Genomic DNA, 15,089 nt, shown 5'->3' with positions numbered 1-15,089 from the left:
GGCGGGTTGGGGGGATCTTTTAAACTTTCCGCACAACCCGCGTCACCACTACCGGCTCCCGCGCACCCGAAAGGAAGGAAACTGCTGCTGCTGGCTAGCTGGCTATGTTGAATGACTCGTTCGATCATCCAACCAACAGATCTGATCTCTAAGCGCAGAGACGTGCGGTAGACTTCAACAGCTGACAACACCCAGCCGTTGGATCCTACAGCTCCGCCTGGTGCGGGTTTTAGCCGCTCATGAGGCTCTGTTAAACGGTCAAAAGACAACGGCCAAAGCCAGTCAAACGGCTCAAAACAGACTCGAAGTTATGATTCCAAACCCCCCAGACCTATCATCCGACCAAGCAACATAGGTACCCAACCCCCCAAAGATGACCACAAACTCCACCAACCTCACATTCAGCCCAAGTCCGTTAAGATATACCTCTGCCAACCAACCATACTTACCTGTTTTGGCTTGCGTGTACAATCAACCCACAATCGACCGGACCAACCTGTAGGGCTTCTTGGAAATGCAACAATTACACAAGCACCACAGCACAACATCATTTGCTAGTTTTCCAAGTTACACAAAAACGAGGACGAAAATCATGTTCTAGAATTTCAGAAAGAAAAAAAAGTCCGAAGAGGACCCTTGACTGGCTGCCGCTGCTGTGTCACCTAATTCTGCCTGAATACACATACATTACCAAAACATGATCATTGTATCGCTCCGAGAACGAATGACTTTCTTTACTCCGGCAACGGACATGGTATACGAAAAGTACGAACCAAGTCCGGGGAATACGGAACCCCGATGACATTTGCAAAGAAATTCTCAGCGGATTAGCATAATAATAAGAAAAGGCCGAGATTGAACTCGCGGACGATGAAGAGTTTTTTCTTCTTCTGCCTTGTTGGGCAGCTCGTAACACAACTACCTACCTTTCTTCCGTGTTCCTACATGGTCCGTTGGATGGACGGTCAATAACAAGGGAGCTGGCCGACACATCCAACGTACCAAGTCCTGGAGGTTGTCAGCGCTTGCAACATGGTCCTCGACAATGCAGATATCTTGTTGAGGACAAACCTGACTTATTATTAGGCAGGGCCATGTTTATTAATGCTTCGTGAGCCTTCCATACCAAACCGCCGAGTTGATAGCAGCGGCTCACCCTATTCCTGTCAGTTTGCATACCCTTCCTTCTGAGCTCTATCCCTTGGCTCACCGTCAACCACGTCAAACATCCCTCCCAGACAACTGCAAATCCCCCCAAAGACTAGCCCAAGGCATCATCATCACCCAGGCAGCCAACAAGGCACGCATGCACCACAAAGCCTCAATCCCAGCGCTTAACAGCAGTTTTGCGAATGACATCATTCTACAACCCAACACCGGTCAAAACCGCCCACCCACGTACTTAGGAACAACCAGGTACATTCACCACATCTGTCGTAGGTCACCTATATACAACCACTGACCCCATTAAATGCGATCCAAGCCACCACCACCCTAAATAGCCACCACCAGGGTCTGTTTCCCTTTTTCCCGAGAAAACCAAAAATAAAAGTCAACTTTGCTTCGTACCACAAGTTCGAATCGAAAACCCCACCCTCTTTGCAAAAAGCGCCTTAACATGAACCCCCCCCCCCCTCTTCCCAAAATCATCATAAACGAAAGACAATAATCATAAAAACACCATCTATCATGCCCCTTCTCCACACCATGTTCAAAAATTTCGAGAAAAAGAAAAGAGATCATCAATGAACATCCCAATCCCCCCTGCCGCAAGCTCAGCTGGCAGCCAACACACATCCTTCCCATAGGGAACTGTACAATACATTCCATTATACAAAAAAGATCAGGGTATCACAAACCAACTTATCAATTGGGAGGTCCAGGTGAATAAGGCTTATACCCCGGGTACGCCGCGCTCTGCTCCTCCACTACGGGAGTCGTCGCTTGCCTGTATCCACTGCTCTGCTGTGCTTGTGGAGGACGGCCGTATCCGCTGCTTGGTTGTTGCTGCTGTTGTGATGGACGGCTATAGCTCGTGCCGAAATCAAACCCTCCCATGTTGTCGGAGGACGAGCTCACGTCGTTGCCCGAGTACTGACGTTGTGGACCGCGAGAGTCAGACGACGAGTATTGTCTGTTGGGGGGTGGGCGGCCGTATCCTTGCTGGGGACCAGGCGACCGTCTGTCCTGGCTGCTGCCATATGCTGGGGCGGGAGCATCATAACCGCCGCCGCCGTAGCTATCCTGAGGCGCAGGGGTGCGTCTTGGGCTTCCACCATAGCCATTGTTGTAATCACTCTGGGGTCCGGGCGTCCGTCTTTGGTTGGGGTTGCCATACCCTGCATCGGCTTGAGGGCCAGGTGTCCGTCTTTGGCCTTGGCCATAGGCTCCTCCATAACCCGCCTGAGGTCCAGCAGCTGGTTGTGCTGAGGGGGGTTGCCCATAGCTGCCAGCGTCCAGTTCCTGAGCGCCACCATACGGTTGATTCGTCCCAGTGCCGTAGCTGTCGTAGATATCGCCATAGTTGTCATATCCACCACCCTGTCCCGTCTGCCGAGGTGTCACACCTTGCTGTTGCTGTCCATAGCCCTGTTGTCCGTAGCCCGGCTGTCCATAGTCATTGTTGTCATACCCAGTATTATACCCGCCGCCAACGTTACCAGGAGACCTACGTCCTGGTCCGATTGCACCTGGCCCCATTGCGCCTGGTCCAATTGCACCTATTCCCACTGCACCTGGTCCGTTTGCACCTGGAGCCATACCGTACCCTTGACCCGGCTGTCCATAACCACCCGCTGGCTGGTTGTAACTCTGCGCAGTCTGGTTGTATGGATCGTTAGCCACAGCCCCTGGAGGGAAGTATCCATTAGATTGTGCTCCAGCGCCTGGTGGTCCGTAAGGGCTTCTGCTCCCCGGGTTCGGGCTCGTAGAACCACGCCCAGGTATCGCACCCGCCGCAGCCACTCCATTCATCATGGTCGGGCTTTGCGCGTTTGGTGAGTTGGCTTCGGGCTTCTTCAACTGGTTCATCTCCACGGCCTCCTCCTCCTCTTCCAACACGATCTTCTTGCTCTCCGCACCTTCCCAGCTCGGCATCTCGGGAAGTGCATCTTCATTTCCAGGCTTGTTCTTGCTGACATCGAATTCAGCATATTGGGGTTTGCTTGTCACGCCCGTCGAAGCGGCATATCCACCACCACCACCACCACCGCCACTAAAAACAGGGGGTGCAGTAGGGCGACTGTCATACCCAAGGTGCATAGGCTCCTGCGACTTGTAACCCTGATTTGGCGGGATGTACGGCTCGTCAAGATACTGCCTTCGGTCACCCCTTGGAGGGTCACAGCACCCACAGCAATTACCGCAGCACTGGAGACACTTGAAGCACGAGCAGCAACATGATTTGGCGCAGCACGCGCAGCGAATGATGCACCATAGCACTGAGAAAATGATGATACCCCCAAGAATCATGAGCCCGATTACTAACCATCTAAACAGCAACGCGTCAGCAATATACCCAAAGCTCGGCGGCAAAGAGAATAACCCACTTGCAATAGGATTCCGCCATGCAGCTGTCCCAACTGGCGAATGTTGCCCGGACATCTCCAATCTGTCCCTCAAGATTTCTCCGCACGAGAGCCGGACGAATCGCGCGAGCCAGCAAGTCCAAGAACCCTTCCCCTACACTCCTCTTCATAGCCACATCTACCGCAGGCATCTTGCCTTGTCCCAGATTTAAAGCCGTCCTAAGCTTTGCTCAATAGCGAATATTCGTAGTTTTGTTGAGTTTTTCTAGCTTCAGAAAACGAAGGGCCCCACTGGTAGTTCTAAGGGCCCCTTCGCAGCAAGCGCACGGTGTCGAATAGACACGGGTAAGACGAGTAATGTCGATGATATATGATTCGTAGTAGACAATGAGCGCTACAACTCCATTGTGCGGCTGGTTGTCGCGCGTGTATGATCGTCTTGAGCTTCTGTGCGTGATTCCGTCTTGGTTTCCAGTTCCCTCCCAGTGATGAAAGCAAGTCAAAACAGTTCAAAGTGATGCGTCGCGCGTTGAACCTGGTTGTTGGGTTTTCTGGTTACAGTAAATGCAGTCGTAGCAAGGCAAATGCTGAAAATGAAAGTGGTCGTAGGTAACGCGATCGAGGCAAAAATCATCAACGGCCTCAATTGGCAGAGGGCAGTTATCGTGGGCGGCGATTGGCGATGTCGGTAACTGACTAGTCATGAAAAAAGAGTGGACTTAGGGGAAACAAACGCGGATTATGCAAGAAAAGAGAGCGGAAATGGCAAAATCCCGAAGGATGACCTGCGAAGACAGGACGAACAGTATGTCCAAAGGAGTGGTTCTGCTTCGTCTCACTTCAGGAAGACGTGAAACCAAGTGGGCGCTGTCAGCCCTTTGGCTCAGGAGAAGGCACCAGGAGGGAGGGTTTCCCGTTGGAGAAAAGAAAAGACGGGAGCCCTTGGGGGGAGAATCTCACAAGCGCATTGGCCCGGGCCCCTCGTTCATCTGGCGCCGGCAAGCTGCAGGTACGGGTGGGGTTTTTTGATCCTGCGGCCCGACGGGGGTCAAAGAGGGTCCAATCGTCACTGGATTCGCACGTCTTCTTCTTGCACTTCTTCAGCCTGCTGGCGGTTTGATATTTATGCAATGGGAGCCTTGTTTTCCTGTTTATTTTGGCACATTTTCTTTTCACTTGTCACAACACTTCTTGAACTCAAGGTTGAGTTTCGTTGAAGCGGCTTCCAGCCAAGGCGGGGTTTACACTCCGCTGCCGGCCCAATTTCACCTCCTCCAACCCCTGTTATTTTCGTGATCGTCAAAGCGACCTTCCGCTGTTCCGTCCCCAGTCCTTTTGTTCGGTACATGTTGCCGTTGAAAGCCTCCATTTCCCTTCGCTTCTTTCTCGCAGCAATGCAACACGCGGCCACAGAACCAGCGCATACTGTTCTCTCTATACACGTACTTATAAAATTACGAGCGTCGTCATTTACACTCAAAAGCTTCATCTCATCTCATTATACCGCACCACACTTTCCAAGTTGCATCGCTCAACACTCCCCCCCCTCATCGAAACACACACCGAAGTGATCGCAATATGAGACCTGAACATCTTTCAAGAGGCAACCAACTCGACCTGAAAATCTTCACTTGTATCAGCCACTTCTCCGACGTAGCTCATTGAGGAAAACCTTGGAAAAGTCCGACGCTATGAGATGAGACGTCTGAATATCTTGTCCAGTCCGAACAGGATGAAAAGATCTTAAATCTGATAAACGAAACGGCAGATAGGATGAGGACCGGCCAGCCCAAGGGCCAGTAAACGTGAGCACAATAATGCACATCAGCCATGATCAAGACCACCACCGACCTACTCAAGCAACCACATGCCAATATAAAATGTAAGTAAGGCTTATTCGCCACTTACAGCCGCAGCTCGTTGTTTGTTCAGAGGCTGAAGCCTCGCGCTGGCCTGGTCTTCCTATATGCGAAGCTCTTCCCAGGGAGAGCCCTGCTTGACCCTATGACTCAGGCTGCGTTCCTTACTTTTCGTCCGACCCAAGCAACTCAACCAGCACGATGATATCATACACGAAACTCTAATATCACGACAACATATGTGAGGCTCGTCAACCCATATCATGCATTAATTAGTGTACCTCTTAAAAACAGCATACTGCGTAGTTGAACAACAAAAAGGGAAAGTTTTGCCATCATAAACGGGGTATCCCACAAGGGATCGTCTCGAATCTTCCCGTCGTCATCTCCCTTTTCCAAACGTAAAAACCCTGTCTCAGGATATTTAACTACATCCCTTACCCAACCCATCCTGAACGCCATAATCAAGAACTCATTCCTCCCAGCATCTGACAAACAACGACGCGAAACCAGGGTTTTAGCCATTTAAGGCTTGGTGGCGGCATTGGGCGGAGGTCCGGGAGGAGGGGCATAATCGGCGTCACCTCCACGGTGATAAGCATGCTCGGGTTGCTGAAGCTGAATGCCCTCTTGCTGACCGTAGGGGCCCGTCGCCTGGTTACTATAAGGACCCGGGCTGCCATATTGACTACTTCCAGCTTGAGGATTGCCATAGTACCCATCGTTCCCGTTGTACTTGTACCCGCCTGGAGGAGCAGGATTCTGGTCTTGAGGGGTGTACTGAGGAGGAGGTGGGTAGTACTGCGGTGCGGGTGCCATCCAGCCGGTGCCGTAGAGTGGTCGGGCGCCTTGTTTTCTTCTGCGGCGTGAGTTACGGCTGCGAAAGACGTTAGCAATGCGTTATGCGACGATAAAAGAGACAGTAGGCGAAACATACAAGAGAAGCGCGAACACCAAAAGAACGAAGAGAACGGCGAGACCTGCGAATACCCATCGTCCCCACCAGCTCCAGGCGCTGTTGCGGTAGCAGTAACCCCTGTCGTAATAGTACCCTGAAGGACAACTGGAAGAGATAATCGTTAGCATAAAGTGTGGTTGATGCGCGGGGGAATTGAAATGAAATCACGACTTACGACTGGCGTTTCTCCAGCTGATCAGAGACGAGCGGAGCCATTGTGGCTATTTGATATCGCTTTTCTCTGTTGCTCCAATCTGCGATGTTTTGTAGATTCTGCGAATGCGAGATTCAACTGATATCGATGTAAACGTCGAAAAATCCACGTATTGCTGCTGCAAGTAGTGGTAATGTAGGTGGTGTTAGATGACGATGTGTTTCCTAGGATTTTGTTGGCAGAGGGGTGGCGGGAATAATGAACAAAGAAGACAGGCACCGCTTGAGAGTGAGTGACGTGCTGCCCAATAGAAGTTTCAGCACTGTGGATCCTGGCAACGGAAGCACCAAAGCAACTCTTCTGAAGCGGAAAGGTGCGGGAGCAGATGATGCCACTGCGCCTCCTTGAATCGGAAAACTGCACCGTGGGACATTTCTCGGCACACGCTGATAATGAATGACCGATAACGTGGCCCGAGGTGGCTGAGGTCCAATGGGATTCCGTTTGTTCCCATGACTTGGTCAATGGAGGCAGCCTGCCAAGCTTGTCCAAGATCTTGGGTGACGACCACTATGCGCCATGCTCGGCCGGTCTTTTGGTGAAAAGTATTCCATCTCTTCCCGAAACTGCGGGCAACTTTCAAATCACACTTAGGAAGATATTCCAAATGCCTTCGCTGATGACCGAGCAAGAAGACGCCTGAGAGGATCGGTGGCTCAGCAGCGTTGCGCTCGGTGAGAGAAACGCCTTGACGGCTTCAGTACGCTTTGGTACGCTCGCCTGGCATCGCCTCACAATGATGACAGCATATCGTTCAACGTCGTCAGCGGATCGGAGCTGTCATGCCTTGGCAAAACAAGCACAACATGAAAGTAAACATCCGTATTCAAGGTGGGAAGTAGGCATTTCTAACATCCACCAGCTCCAGTATTATCATGGCGTACAATGTAAAGATGAAAAGACCGGATGTTGAAAACATCAGGAGATGCAAGGGTACAAGAGAAATTATCGGGTTTTTTGACAGGATGGACAGTCGAAGGGGAAAACCCCCTTTGTGAATCCAAACCTTGGAAACAGCAACAACAACGGAAGCCAGTTCGACCGGAGATAGTGGGTTGCACGACAGCAAACGGAATGGATGGGATCGGGGGGAGCATCACCGGGAAATATGGGCCTAAAGTGAATTCAACGCCGGCTCTTCGGCAGAGTGGGCCCAGGTTCACCAGCCACAAACTCTACCACTAGCCACATTGACACACGTGATTTGCTGGCGCAGGTGCGCTAGCCCCATACCGATTTCCCCCTCCACACACAAATTTTGACAAGCTGAAGCCGAAAAATCACAGCCTGCTGAGCCTGCCCGAACTAACAACAGGAAGTCATTCTTGCCAGCAACTCAAAATGGCGAACGAAAAGAAGGCCGTCCAGGTGTTTGGCAAGAAGAAGAATGCCACAGGTATGCCGATTTTTAATCACCCTGCCCAAATTGTCGAAATGAACTCCCGAGGGCGAAATCGCTAACCATCGCCATCGTTGCAGCCGTCGCTCGCGCTGTGGAGGGCCGTGGCCTCATCAAGGTCAACGGCAAGCCTCTGAAGCTTTTCGCCCCCGAGATCCTCCGGGCCAAGCTCTACGAGCCCATCCTCATTCTCGGCACCGAGAACTTCGCTGCCATCGATATCAGAATCAAGGTCGCTGGTGGTGGTCACACTTCGCAGGTTTACGCTGTGCGCCAGGCTGTATGTTATCACCTCGCAACAAAAACTCGAGAATGGGAACAGGGACAAATTGCTAACAATGGGAAAACAGATTGCCAAGGCTGTTGTACGTACCGTCCTGCAGCATCGAACCGACGAGCGATACTCGAGCGCCGCACCCGCAACATGATTTTGACTGACTTTTAACGCCTTTTAGGTCGCCTACTACGCCAAGTACATCGACGAGCACACCAAGAACGTCCTGAAGAGCTCCCTCATCCAGTTCGACCGCAGCCTCCTCGTCGCCGATCCCCGTCGGTGCGAGCCCAAGAAGTTCGGTGGTAAGGGTGCCCGCTCCAGATTCCAGAAGTCTTACCGTTAAAGCGGTGGTTCGTTTGGTCATTTGGGGAAGCGGAGGATTCGGGTGGACACGGACGGCGTTCGGCATTGCATTGGGCAGAATACGAGTCGATATTTGGCATCTTACCGAAGAGATGCCTGCCGAGGAGGGGCTTCCGCGCTTATGTTTGGTGGTTGTTTCTCCCGGCCGAGATAGGAATCAGACTCGGAGTCTTCTTGTTGTTGACCCCACCTTTACGATACCTTTTCACGACGGGAGTCTGTTTTGTGGAATCATTGTGAAATCAGGCGCCCGCTTTTTGTTATGTTCAGCGACGAAAAAAAAAAGGAAGGGGGGAGTTCGGGTATAGAGGCAGCTCAAATGATCGTTGGTTTTTCCCAAAAAGATAAACCGAAGGTCCCCAATGCTATCCGTGTTCACCAACTTCACGTTGATCTCTTCCGAGGCGCATTTGGGAAGGACGAGGGGTGGAAACTGGGAGTCAATGTGAGAGCGTAGCCGGGATTTGGGAACGCCGACCAGCTTGGAGACTCGAAGGTAGAACACCAAATCCAATATCATGTGCGGCCTCAATCTGGGTTTCGGTTTCCCTCTCGGTTTCTTCGCCAGAAGCAGTGACGTCGGCCCAGGGTCTCATCCACAAGGCACATACTCGGTCTATTTCCTTTTCATTATCTTATATTACGCTCAATGGCCCAGTGGGATATTGCAGGGAATCCACGAGAATGAACATATATCACTTACACTCACACTCACTTTGAAGAAGACGTGCCAGGCAACACAAGCCAGCCATCAAGACAGCACCCGAGACAGATAATATTAGTACCATCAGGTGAAGTAATGCTTGTCTTCCTTCTCTTACCCAACCCCAACCAAAAGAGACCCAAGTCAGTGTAAATCTCGCTTACCTGTTCCAACCTCACTCAAGATACAAACCAGTCGATACCCATTCCCTTCCAAGCGCGCGCGCCGCACCGACAAGAAACCCAAGCCCATCTATCCATCCACTGGTCTGCAGTTCTCAAAGTGGTGGTGGTGGTGGTGCTGTTCCGTCTGGCGGTGGTAAACCACATAAAATCCTCTCCAGCCAATCACGCCCTCCCACGTCAATACGGCCCAGGGTCCTCCCTCCCCTCAGAATTTCAAAAAACTAAATTTGGGAAAAAGGTTTACATCTTTTTCTTCCCTTTTATGTAGAAAGTTTCTCGAGTCCCGTCCCGTTCCCATTTTTCTTTTTCCCAAGTCTTCTTTCTCCCACATGTCGTGGTTTTCCCTCGAACCCGTCCATGGCTGAATATTGAGGAGCATCGTCTAAGCGCCCTCTCAACACACACACCCCTGTCTCGATTTCCCCTCCTCCTGCCCTACAGACTCACCTCGTCACACATGCCATTGCTTGGCACAGAATCTCGAAAACGTTGCTCTCAGAGATACGCGCAAAGGCACTATTCTACAGCACAATTGGAAAACGACCCGCTCGGTTTGCCATATCATCATCATACGTCGTCAAAGATTAAATGTGGTGGTGGTGGTTCCATGAAACAGCCACGCAAGAAACAAAACAAAAAGACCAAAAATACACCGAACTATCCAATACACCGAGGCTTCGCGCCAGTTCCTCTTCCCCGAAATACGCGCAAAAAAGACAAGAAAACGCCCTGGCCCGCTGATAACCCATCCCGTCCATCCCAACTGCCCCGAGAAAAGTGACAGGCGCCACTTTCATATGTTGCTGTATGAGTTATGTTGCTAATCATGCCACCTTAGCCTTGCGGCTCCTGTCTGGACCCAGCTAGGCGCTGGGCGATGTGTCGTATATCACAGAAACGAAATCATTTTTTGCTGCGAATTGGAACGTCAGTTCTGAGAGTCGGTCGTCGCCCCCCCAGATAAACATTTTCTTCACGAAAATGCCGAACGAAAACGATTAAACGGACGTCCCTTCGAGTCCACACAGTGAACAAGCCAACTAAATCCAACCTCGCCAGATGTCCACAATGACAAATGGTCCATGTCAGAAATGAGATGGCTCACCTGTTGGCAAACTTCATCAGCCACTGGAGAACCGCCTCCAGATTGGTTTCCTCCTTTGCCGAGATGCCATAGCACGACACCTCTCGATGCGCAATGTTCTTAAGATCCATGGCGTCGATGAGCTCATCCACAGTGAGCTTGTTTGGAAGATCCGACTTGTTTCCGAGAACAAGCAATGGAATACCATCCAGGCTTGGCTGGCTCATTAATGAGTGTAGCTCTTCGCGGGCCATGGGAAGCACATCCACGTCGGCAATATCGACAATGAACACGATAGCGTTGACATTCCGGCAATATCGCTCCCACATTGGACGGAAGCGGGGTTGCCCACCCAAGTCCCAGCACTTGAGCGTCACATGCCCCCGTTGCAACCGCTTCATGTTGAAGCCCACTGTCGGTATCGAGCTGCGAGGAATGGTCAGCCGGGAGATATTTGGAGAAACTGGGCACAAGATGTTGCATCGAGGTCGTGGAGGGGTGGGAAGGTTGCTTGGTGGTCAACAACTTACTCTATGGCAAACTCTCCGCCCTGTTCGCAAGCAGAGGTCATCAGCATCACATGTACCGGGGAGGTAGGTTTTGGGTCTTGCTTACCGACAGCACCCGAAGCAGAGATGTTTTGCCCGCATTCTGCAGACCGATCATGGTGACGTCCATTTCGGTGGCCCTGGAGGTTGTGTCAGCTCCGGGTTCTCCTGATGCGCCGTCGCCGTCGTCGACAAGCTTAGAGACGGAAAAGCCCCGCAGCAGCTCGGGGGCGCAGGATGCATGGAGGTGCGCAGCTTACCAGAAGGTCCGTAACAGCCAGTCGTACACTCGCTTGAATAACCCCGCCATGATTCGTCAACGACGCCGCGATGTTAAGTGAAAACTGGTAGGTGGGCCGGGCTGTTGTGTAGATGATAAAGAGAGGGCTCGAGGTCGTTGGTGAGCTTGTTTTAAGTGAGCTGCTGGGCCCAGAGATGGCCCTGGCGGCGCAAAATTAAGAAGATAATATGTCTCGTATGACCTGAGTCCGAAGAGTTATTGCAATTTCGCAGCAGATGGGAAACAGAATGAATTCCTTTTTGTGATCGGTGAGAAGCCAGACGCGGGGTGCGGGTGAGCGATCAGGTCGGCCCACACAAAGGCACTGGAAGAGATGGCACCGGGGAACACCAAATATGGGTAACGGTAGTGCAGTCACCTCAAGCTGTGGTCCGTGCCTTTTGTGCGTGTGAAGACTTGATGATGGTGCCCTGGCAATGTCGAACAAGACAGCGGCTATGATCAGGGTTTCATTCGTTTGCGCCGTCTGGGGGCGGAACGGCGGCAGCAGCAGCTGGACGACGAGGACAAGAGGCGGAGAAAAGACGTCGGCAGGACGAGACGATCGTCTGTGATCAATGGGCAAAAGCGGCGGCTCAGATCGACCGGGTTGCAGGAGGTGTCAGTGCTGCGCTGCGCTGAGCCCTCACCTCAAAAGTCTGGGGGGGCCAAGCGGCGGCAGCGAGCGGTTGCGCGGGGGGGCAGAAAGGAAGGGCACACGGCCGGCAGAGTGCAGCAGGGGGGTGCCGTCAAGGGTATGGGATGCAGTGTGCTAATAAAAAACCACCCATCCAAATGTGGTATCGTCGAGGATGAGTTCAAAAAAGATAGGAGGATAGGTGAAAGGTTTGGTGCAAGGAGAAAACCATCAAATCTGATCAGGGCAGTGAGGGTAGGTATTGGTAGTCAGGCTGCTGTGACTGCCCCGCGATCGTAATGGGGGTACCTTATGCAGTTGCCTTCCAAACTCAAACCTTAATTACCTCCGAGGCACCTGATATCTAGACATCTTACTTGGAACGAAAAATGGCGCTGTGCGATTGAGAGTGATCTCTGGGACGCTGCAGACGGGATGGCGTTCTAACACCACTTACATCATGACAGGGGTATGTTTGTACGAGCCTTCGTGCTCTTTGACAGCTGCAGAGGCCGGCATTTGGTGGATCTTGAAAGAAATGATACATGTTGACACCTCTACATCTCAAGCTGGGTGTTGATTGCTACCTAGGTAGATATTTCAGGTTGCAGGTGGTCTACCTCATGCGCCAACGGTAGGAACGTTACGGTGACTTCTCACTGTGTGTGCCATATGCCACTCAGTCTGCGTAAGTGCAGGTCCCGTGTCTGCATATTTGGCATGGGTTCTTTCCAAGAGCAACACAGAGGCTTTCTGGTGTGAAGTTGGGATAGGATGCAAGCAGCACCAAATACACAGTTCAGTCTGTTCAAGAGGTTACAATCTCACAGGGGGTAGGTCAACTTCCCATGATTGGGGGTCATGGCGGCAGCAAATTGCAACGCTACACCACCGATGCAAACTAATACATGATATACGGTTTGGAAGTATCTGTGCTATTCTGCCAGAAAGTAAGGATTATCAAACTGAGTGAACATCTTTCTATCCCCAAGACCTCGGCACCGCACCCGAAAGACTCGTTTTAGGACTTGCCATCCACTCGATACAGGCAGGTAGCCAATATTATCAAACCATTCGCCCAGGTAAGTTTAACAAACAACACGGAGCTTCTCTTCCAATACTGGCCCCGTCGATCAAAAACCGCGACTCATACCTGATCTGCCACAACGACACCGGGCGCATCACCTCGCTCACAAGCTGCAAATGATGGATCGCATCCCCGTGTGACCTGATCTCGTCCTCCCCAAAATTCAGGATCTCCGGGTCTTTGACGACGTCGAACTCTCCCTCCCGCTTGTCACGTTTGACTGCCACTGCCGCCCAGGCCTTACACACACGGGGTTCCAACTCCAGAGGCCAGGTGCTTCGCCATGTGATTTTTGCGTTGTGGCCTGCGCGATCCCTAGAGGCTTGATACCGGAAGACACAAGCGAGACCCCTTCTGCCGTTCCACAGCTCCATGACGTCTAGTTTTGGCATTTGTAGCGCCACGATGCCGGCCTTCTCAAACATGTCGTTGACTATCTTGGGGTCCTTGTTTGGGGCCAAGAGATTAGATGTGAGCGCAAGAGAGGTCAGCCTCGTCCAAATTCAGCTGCGCTGACAGGTTTCGAAGAAGTCACTTGCATCTGCTGCAAATGACAATGAAAGATGGACGAGGGGGCGAGAGATTTGGGCAAAAGCCTGTCCGATCTCTGGTGATGCCATGCGAGGGTTTGTCCGACTTGACGATATAGGTACGCGGTGCCATCGCCTATCCGCACGCCAGCACTCATCGAAGTCTTCGTTGAAGTCACCGAAAACCACGACTTTGGCTAGATTGTGGCAGAAGGTAGCTCTGTGCAGTCCTGTGATGAATAATAGGCCATCGAATCAGTATGGATGTGTAGATGTAAGAGTCAAATTTACCTACGTTCTACTGTGATGCGAGTGTTGAGAACTGAATTCCTGTCTTCCAGGGATCTCCAAGGCTCATAGTGAATCTGCTGCAGATTAGGAAGCAGATCAAGAAGGCGATTGAAGCCTTCCCTGCTAATCCATTCGCATTTCGTCTGCCGACGCACTAGGAGGCTAGTGACAGCTGGTACTGAAGGGAAGTCTGCGGGAAAGAGACAACGGATCGAAGCATGATATAGCCGCGCAAATAGATGCATTAAACAGTGGGAATGAAGACGTCGAGCTGGTTCGCTGTGATCGGCGGGAGAAATTGTACGGTCCGGCTCTTCCCTATGGTGGGAATCCGAGCCAGTCTGGAGATACTGAAAGCACTGGTGCGAGTCTGCTGCCCAGCGAACACTGATCTCGAGGTGAAACTCCCCACGAGCTTCCCATTTGCTAAGCTCCAGGAGCAGGGAGCTGATAGTCTTGTAGAGCGCAAAGTCTGTAGGCCGGCCAACTGCTGCGCAGTCAATGGAAAGCCAGACGTTTTTGATAAGATGCCGTCGCTCTTTGGTCATGTTACTGAAGTCGCCCAATCTCTTCAAGGTAACTGTCAGTCGGGCGAAAGTTTTCTTCTCGATGACTTGTTGCCAGCTCCTACAAACAGCGGCACAATGAGCGATGGAGCTGTTTCTGTCCCTGGAAACCTCGTTGAGGATCATATCCTGAATTTCCTGGGGGCAGGACCACCAGCCAGTCCGTTTTGTCTCCATGCTGTCGCGAAAGTTTTCTCGTGAGTGGTGTTGTTGATGGCGAGGGTTGGCGAGGGACCAGGGAACCGGTCTGGAGAAATTGATGCGCCCATCGTTTAAGTATCAGTCTTTACCTTTTAGGGTTCACTTGACGAATTTAGCTTAGAGTTTGCTTCATCATGACTGTTCATGTGGAAGGCATCCAAGCCGTGGAAAGCTTCCAGGCTTAGATGATGTGGCCAGTCCATCTGTGGAACTATATGCGCGGGCCTTGAAGTGTGGTCACGCTGGACTTGAAGGTCGAGCCATAGAAATAAAATCTCGTTCAAGGCTGTTGTTCACCTGGGGCCAAACTTAGTTTCGAGACGAAAAAAGGGAAGCAAACAAAAATTCGAGGTTATCATTATCATGATAGATACCAGAGA

General features: G+C 51.6%; 8 protein-coding genes across 8 annotated transcripts; 2 read left to right on the top strand and 6 right to left on the bottom strand.

The window, feature by feature from the left end:
• The first annotated feature begins 827 nt into the window (after positions 1-827).
• Positions 828-1,615, top strand: QC763_108125 (uncharacterized protein). Its single transcript, XM_062907395.1, has 2 exons — positions 828-1,111; positions 1,171-1,615. The coding sequence occupies exons 1-2, from the start codon at positions 1,095-1,097 to the stop codon at positions 1,460-1,462; spliced, it is 309 nt and encodes a 102-aa protein (XP_062770344.1). The 5' UTR covers positions 828-1,094; the 3' UTR covers positions 1,463-1,615.
• Positions 1,432-4,580, bottom strand: QC763_108120 (uncharacterized protein). The gene is made up of 2 exons (XM_062907394.1): positions 3,549-4,580; positions 1,432-3,490 (listed from the first exon to the last, which is right to left on the bottom strand). The coding sequence occupies exons 1-2, from the start codon at positions 3,716-3,718 to the stop codon at positions 1,867-1,869; spliced, it is 1,794 nt and encodes a 597-aa protein (XP_062770343.1). The 5' UTR covers positions 3,719-4,580; the 3' UTR covers positions 1,432-1,866.
• A 1,028-nt stretch (positions 4,581-5,608) lies between these two features.
• On the bottom strand, positions 5,609-6,913 carry QC763_108110 (uncharacterized protein). The gene is made up of 3 exons (XM_062907393.1): positions 6,520-6,913; positions 6,324-6,449; positions 5,609-6,263 (listed from the first exon to the last, which is right to left on the bottom strand). Exons 1-3 carry the CDS (start codon positions 6,558-6,560, stop codon positions 5,912-5,914), a joined length of 519 nt encoding a protein of 172 aa, XP_062770342.1. The 5' UTR covers positions 6,561-6,913; the 3' UTR covers positions 5,609-5,911.
• A 493-nt stretch (positions 6,914-7,406) lies between these two features.
• Positions 7,407-7,655, bottom strand: QC763_108105 (uncharacterized protein; the record flags this gene model as incomplete). Its single annotated transcript, XM_062907392.1, has 1 exon — positions 7,407-7,655. The coding sequence occupies one exon, from the start codon at positions 7,653-7,655 to the stop codon at positions 7,407-7,409; it is 249 nt and encodes an 82-aa protein (XP_062770341.1).
• Positions 7,656-7,700: 45 nt separating this feature from the next.
• On the top strand, positions 7,701-10,739 carry RPS16 (40S ribosomal protein S16). The gene is made up of 5 exons (XM_062907391.1): positions 7,701-7,954; positions 8,038-8,237; positions 8,308-8,322; positions 8,413-9,393; positions 9,485-10,739. The coding sequence occupies exons 1-4, from the start codon at positions 7,900-7,902 to the stop codon at positions 8,575-8,577; spliced, it is 435 nt and encodes a 144-aa protein (XP_062770340.1). The 5' UTR covers positions 7,701-7,899; the 3' UTR covers positions 8,578-9,393; positions 9,485-10,739.
• On the bottom strand, positions 9,974-12,574 carry QC763_108090 (uncharacterized protein). Its single transcript, XM_062907390.1, has 5 exons — positions 11,378-12,574; positions 11,185-11,257; positions 11,100-11,119; positions 10,591-10,995; positions 9,974-10,398 (listed from the first exon to the last, which is right to left on the bottom strand). Exons 1-5 carry the CDS (start codon positions 11,425-11,427, stop codon positions 10,389-10,391), a joined length of 558 nt encoding a protein of 185 aa, XP_062770339.1. The 5' UTR covers positions 11,428-12,574; the 3' UTR covers positions 9,974-10,388.
• A 593-nt stretch (positions 12,575-13,167) lies between these two features.
• Positions 13,168-13,546, bottom strand: QC763_0009750 (uncharacterized protein; the record flags this gene model as incomplete). Its single annotated transcript, XM_062905202.1, is given in 2 exon segments — positions 13,168-13,180; positions 13,188-13,546. Coding segments are annotated over 2 exon segments (372 nt in total).
• Positions 13,547-13,624: 78 nt separating this feature from the next.
• Positions 13,625-15,073, bottom strand: QC763_0009740 (uncharacterized protein; the record flags this gene model as incomplete). Its single annotated transcript, XM_062905201.1, has 2 exons — positions 13,947-15,073; positions 13,625-13,881 (listed from the first exon to the last, which is right to left on the bottom strand). The coding sequence occupies exons 1-2, from the start codon at positions 14,683-14,685 to the stop codon at positions 13,625-13,627; spliced, it is 996 nt and encodes a 331-aa protein (XP_062770337.1). The 5' UTR covers positions 14,686-15,073.
• Positions 15,074-15,089: the final 16 nt, after the last annotated feature.

The sequence above is a fragment of the Podospora pseudopauciseta genome, chromosome 1 (assembly GCF_035222475.1).
Source record: "Podospora pseudopauciseta strain CBS 411.78 chromosome 1, whole genome shotgun sequence".
In the NCBI taxonomy this organism is placed as follows: Eukaryota; Fungi; Ascomycota; class Sordariomycetes; order Sordariales; family Podosporaceae; genus Podospora; species Podospora pseudopauciseta.
Note: the sequence above shows the minus strand (reverse complement) of the source record. Positions and strands in the feature narration are given on the sequence as shown.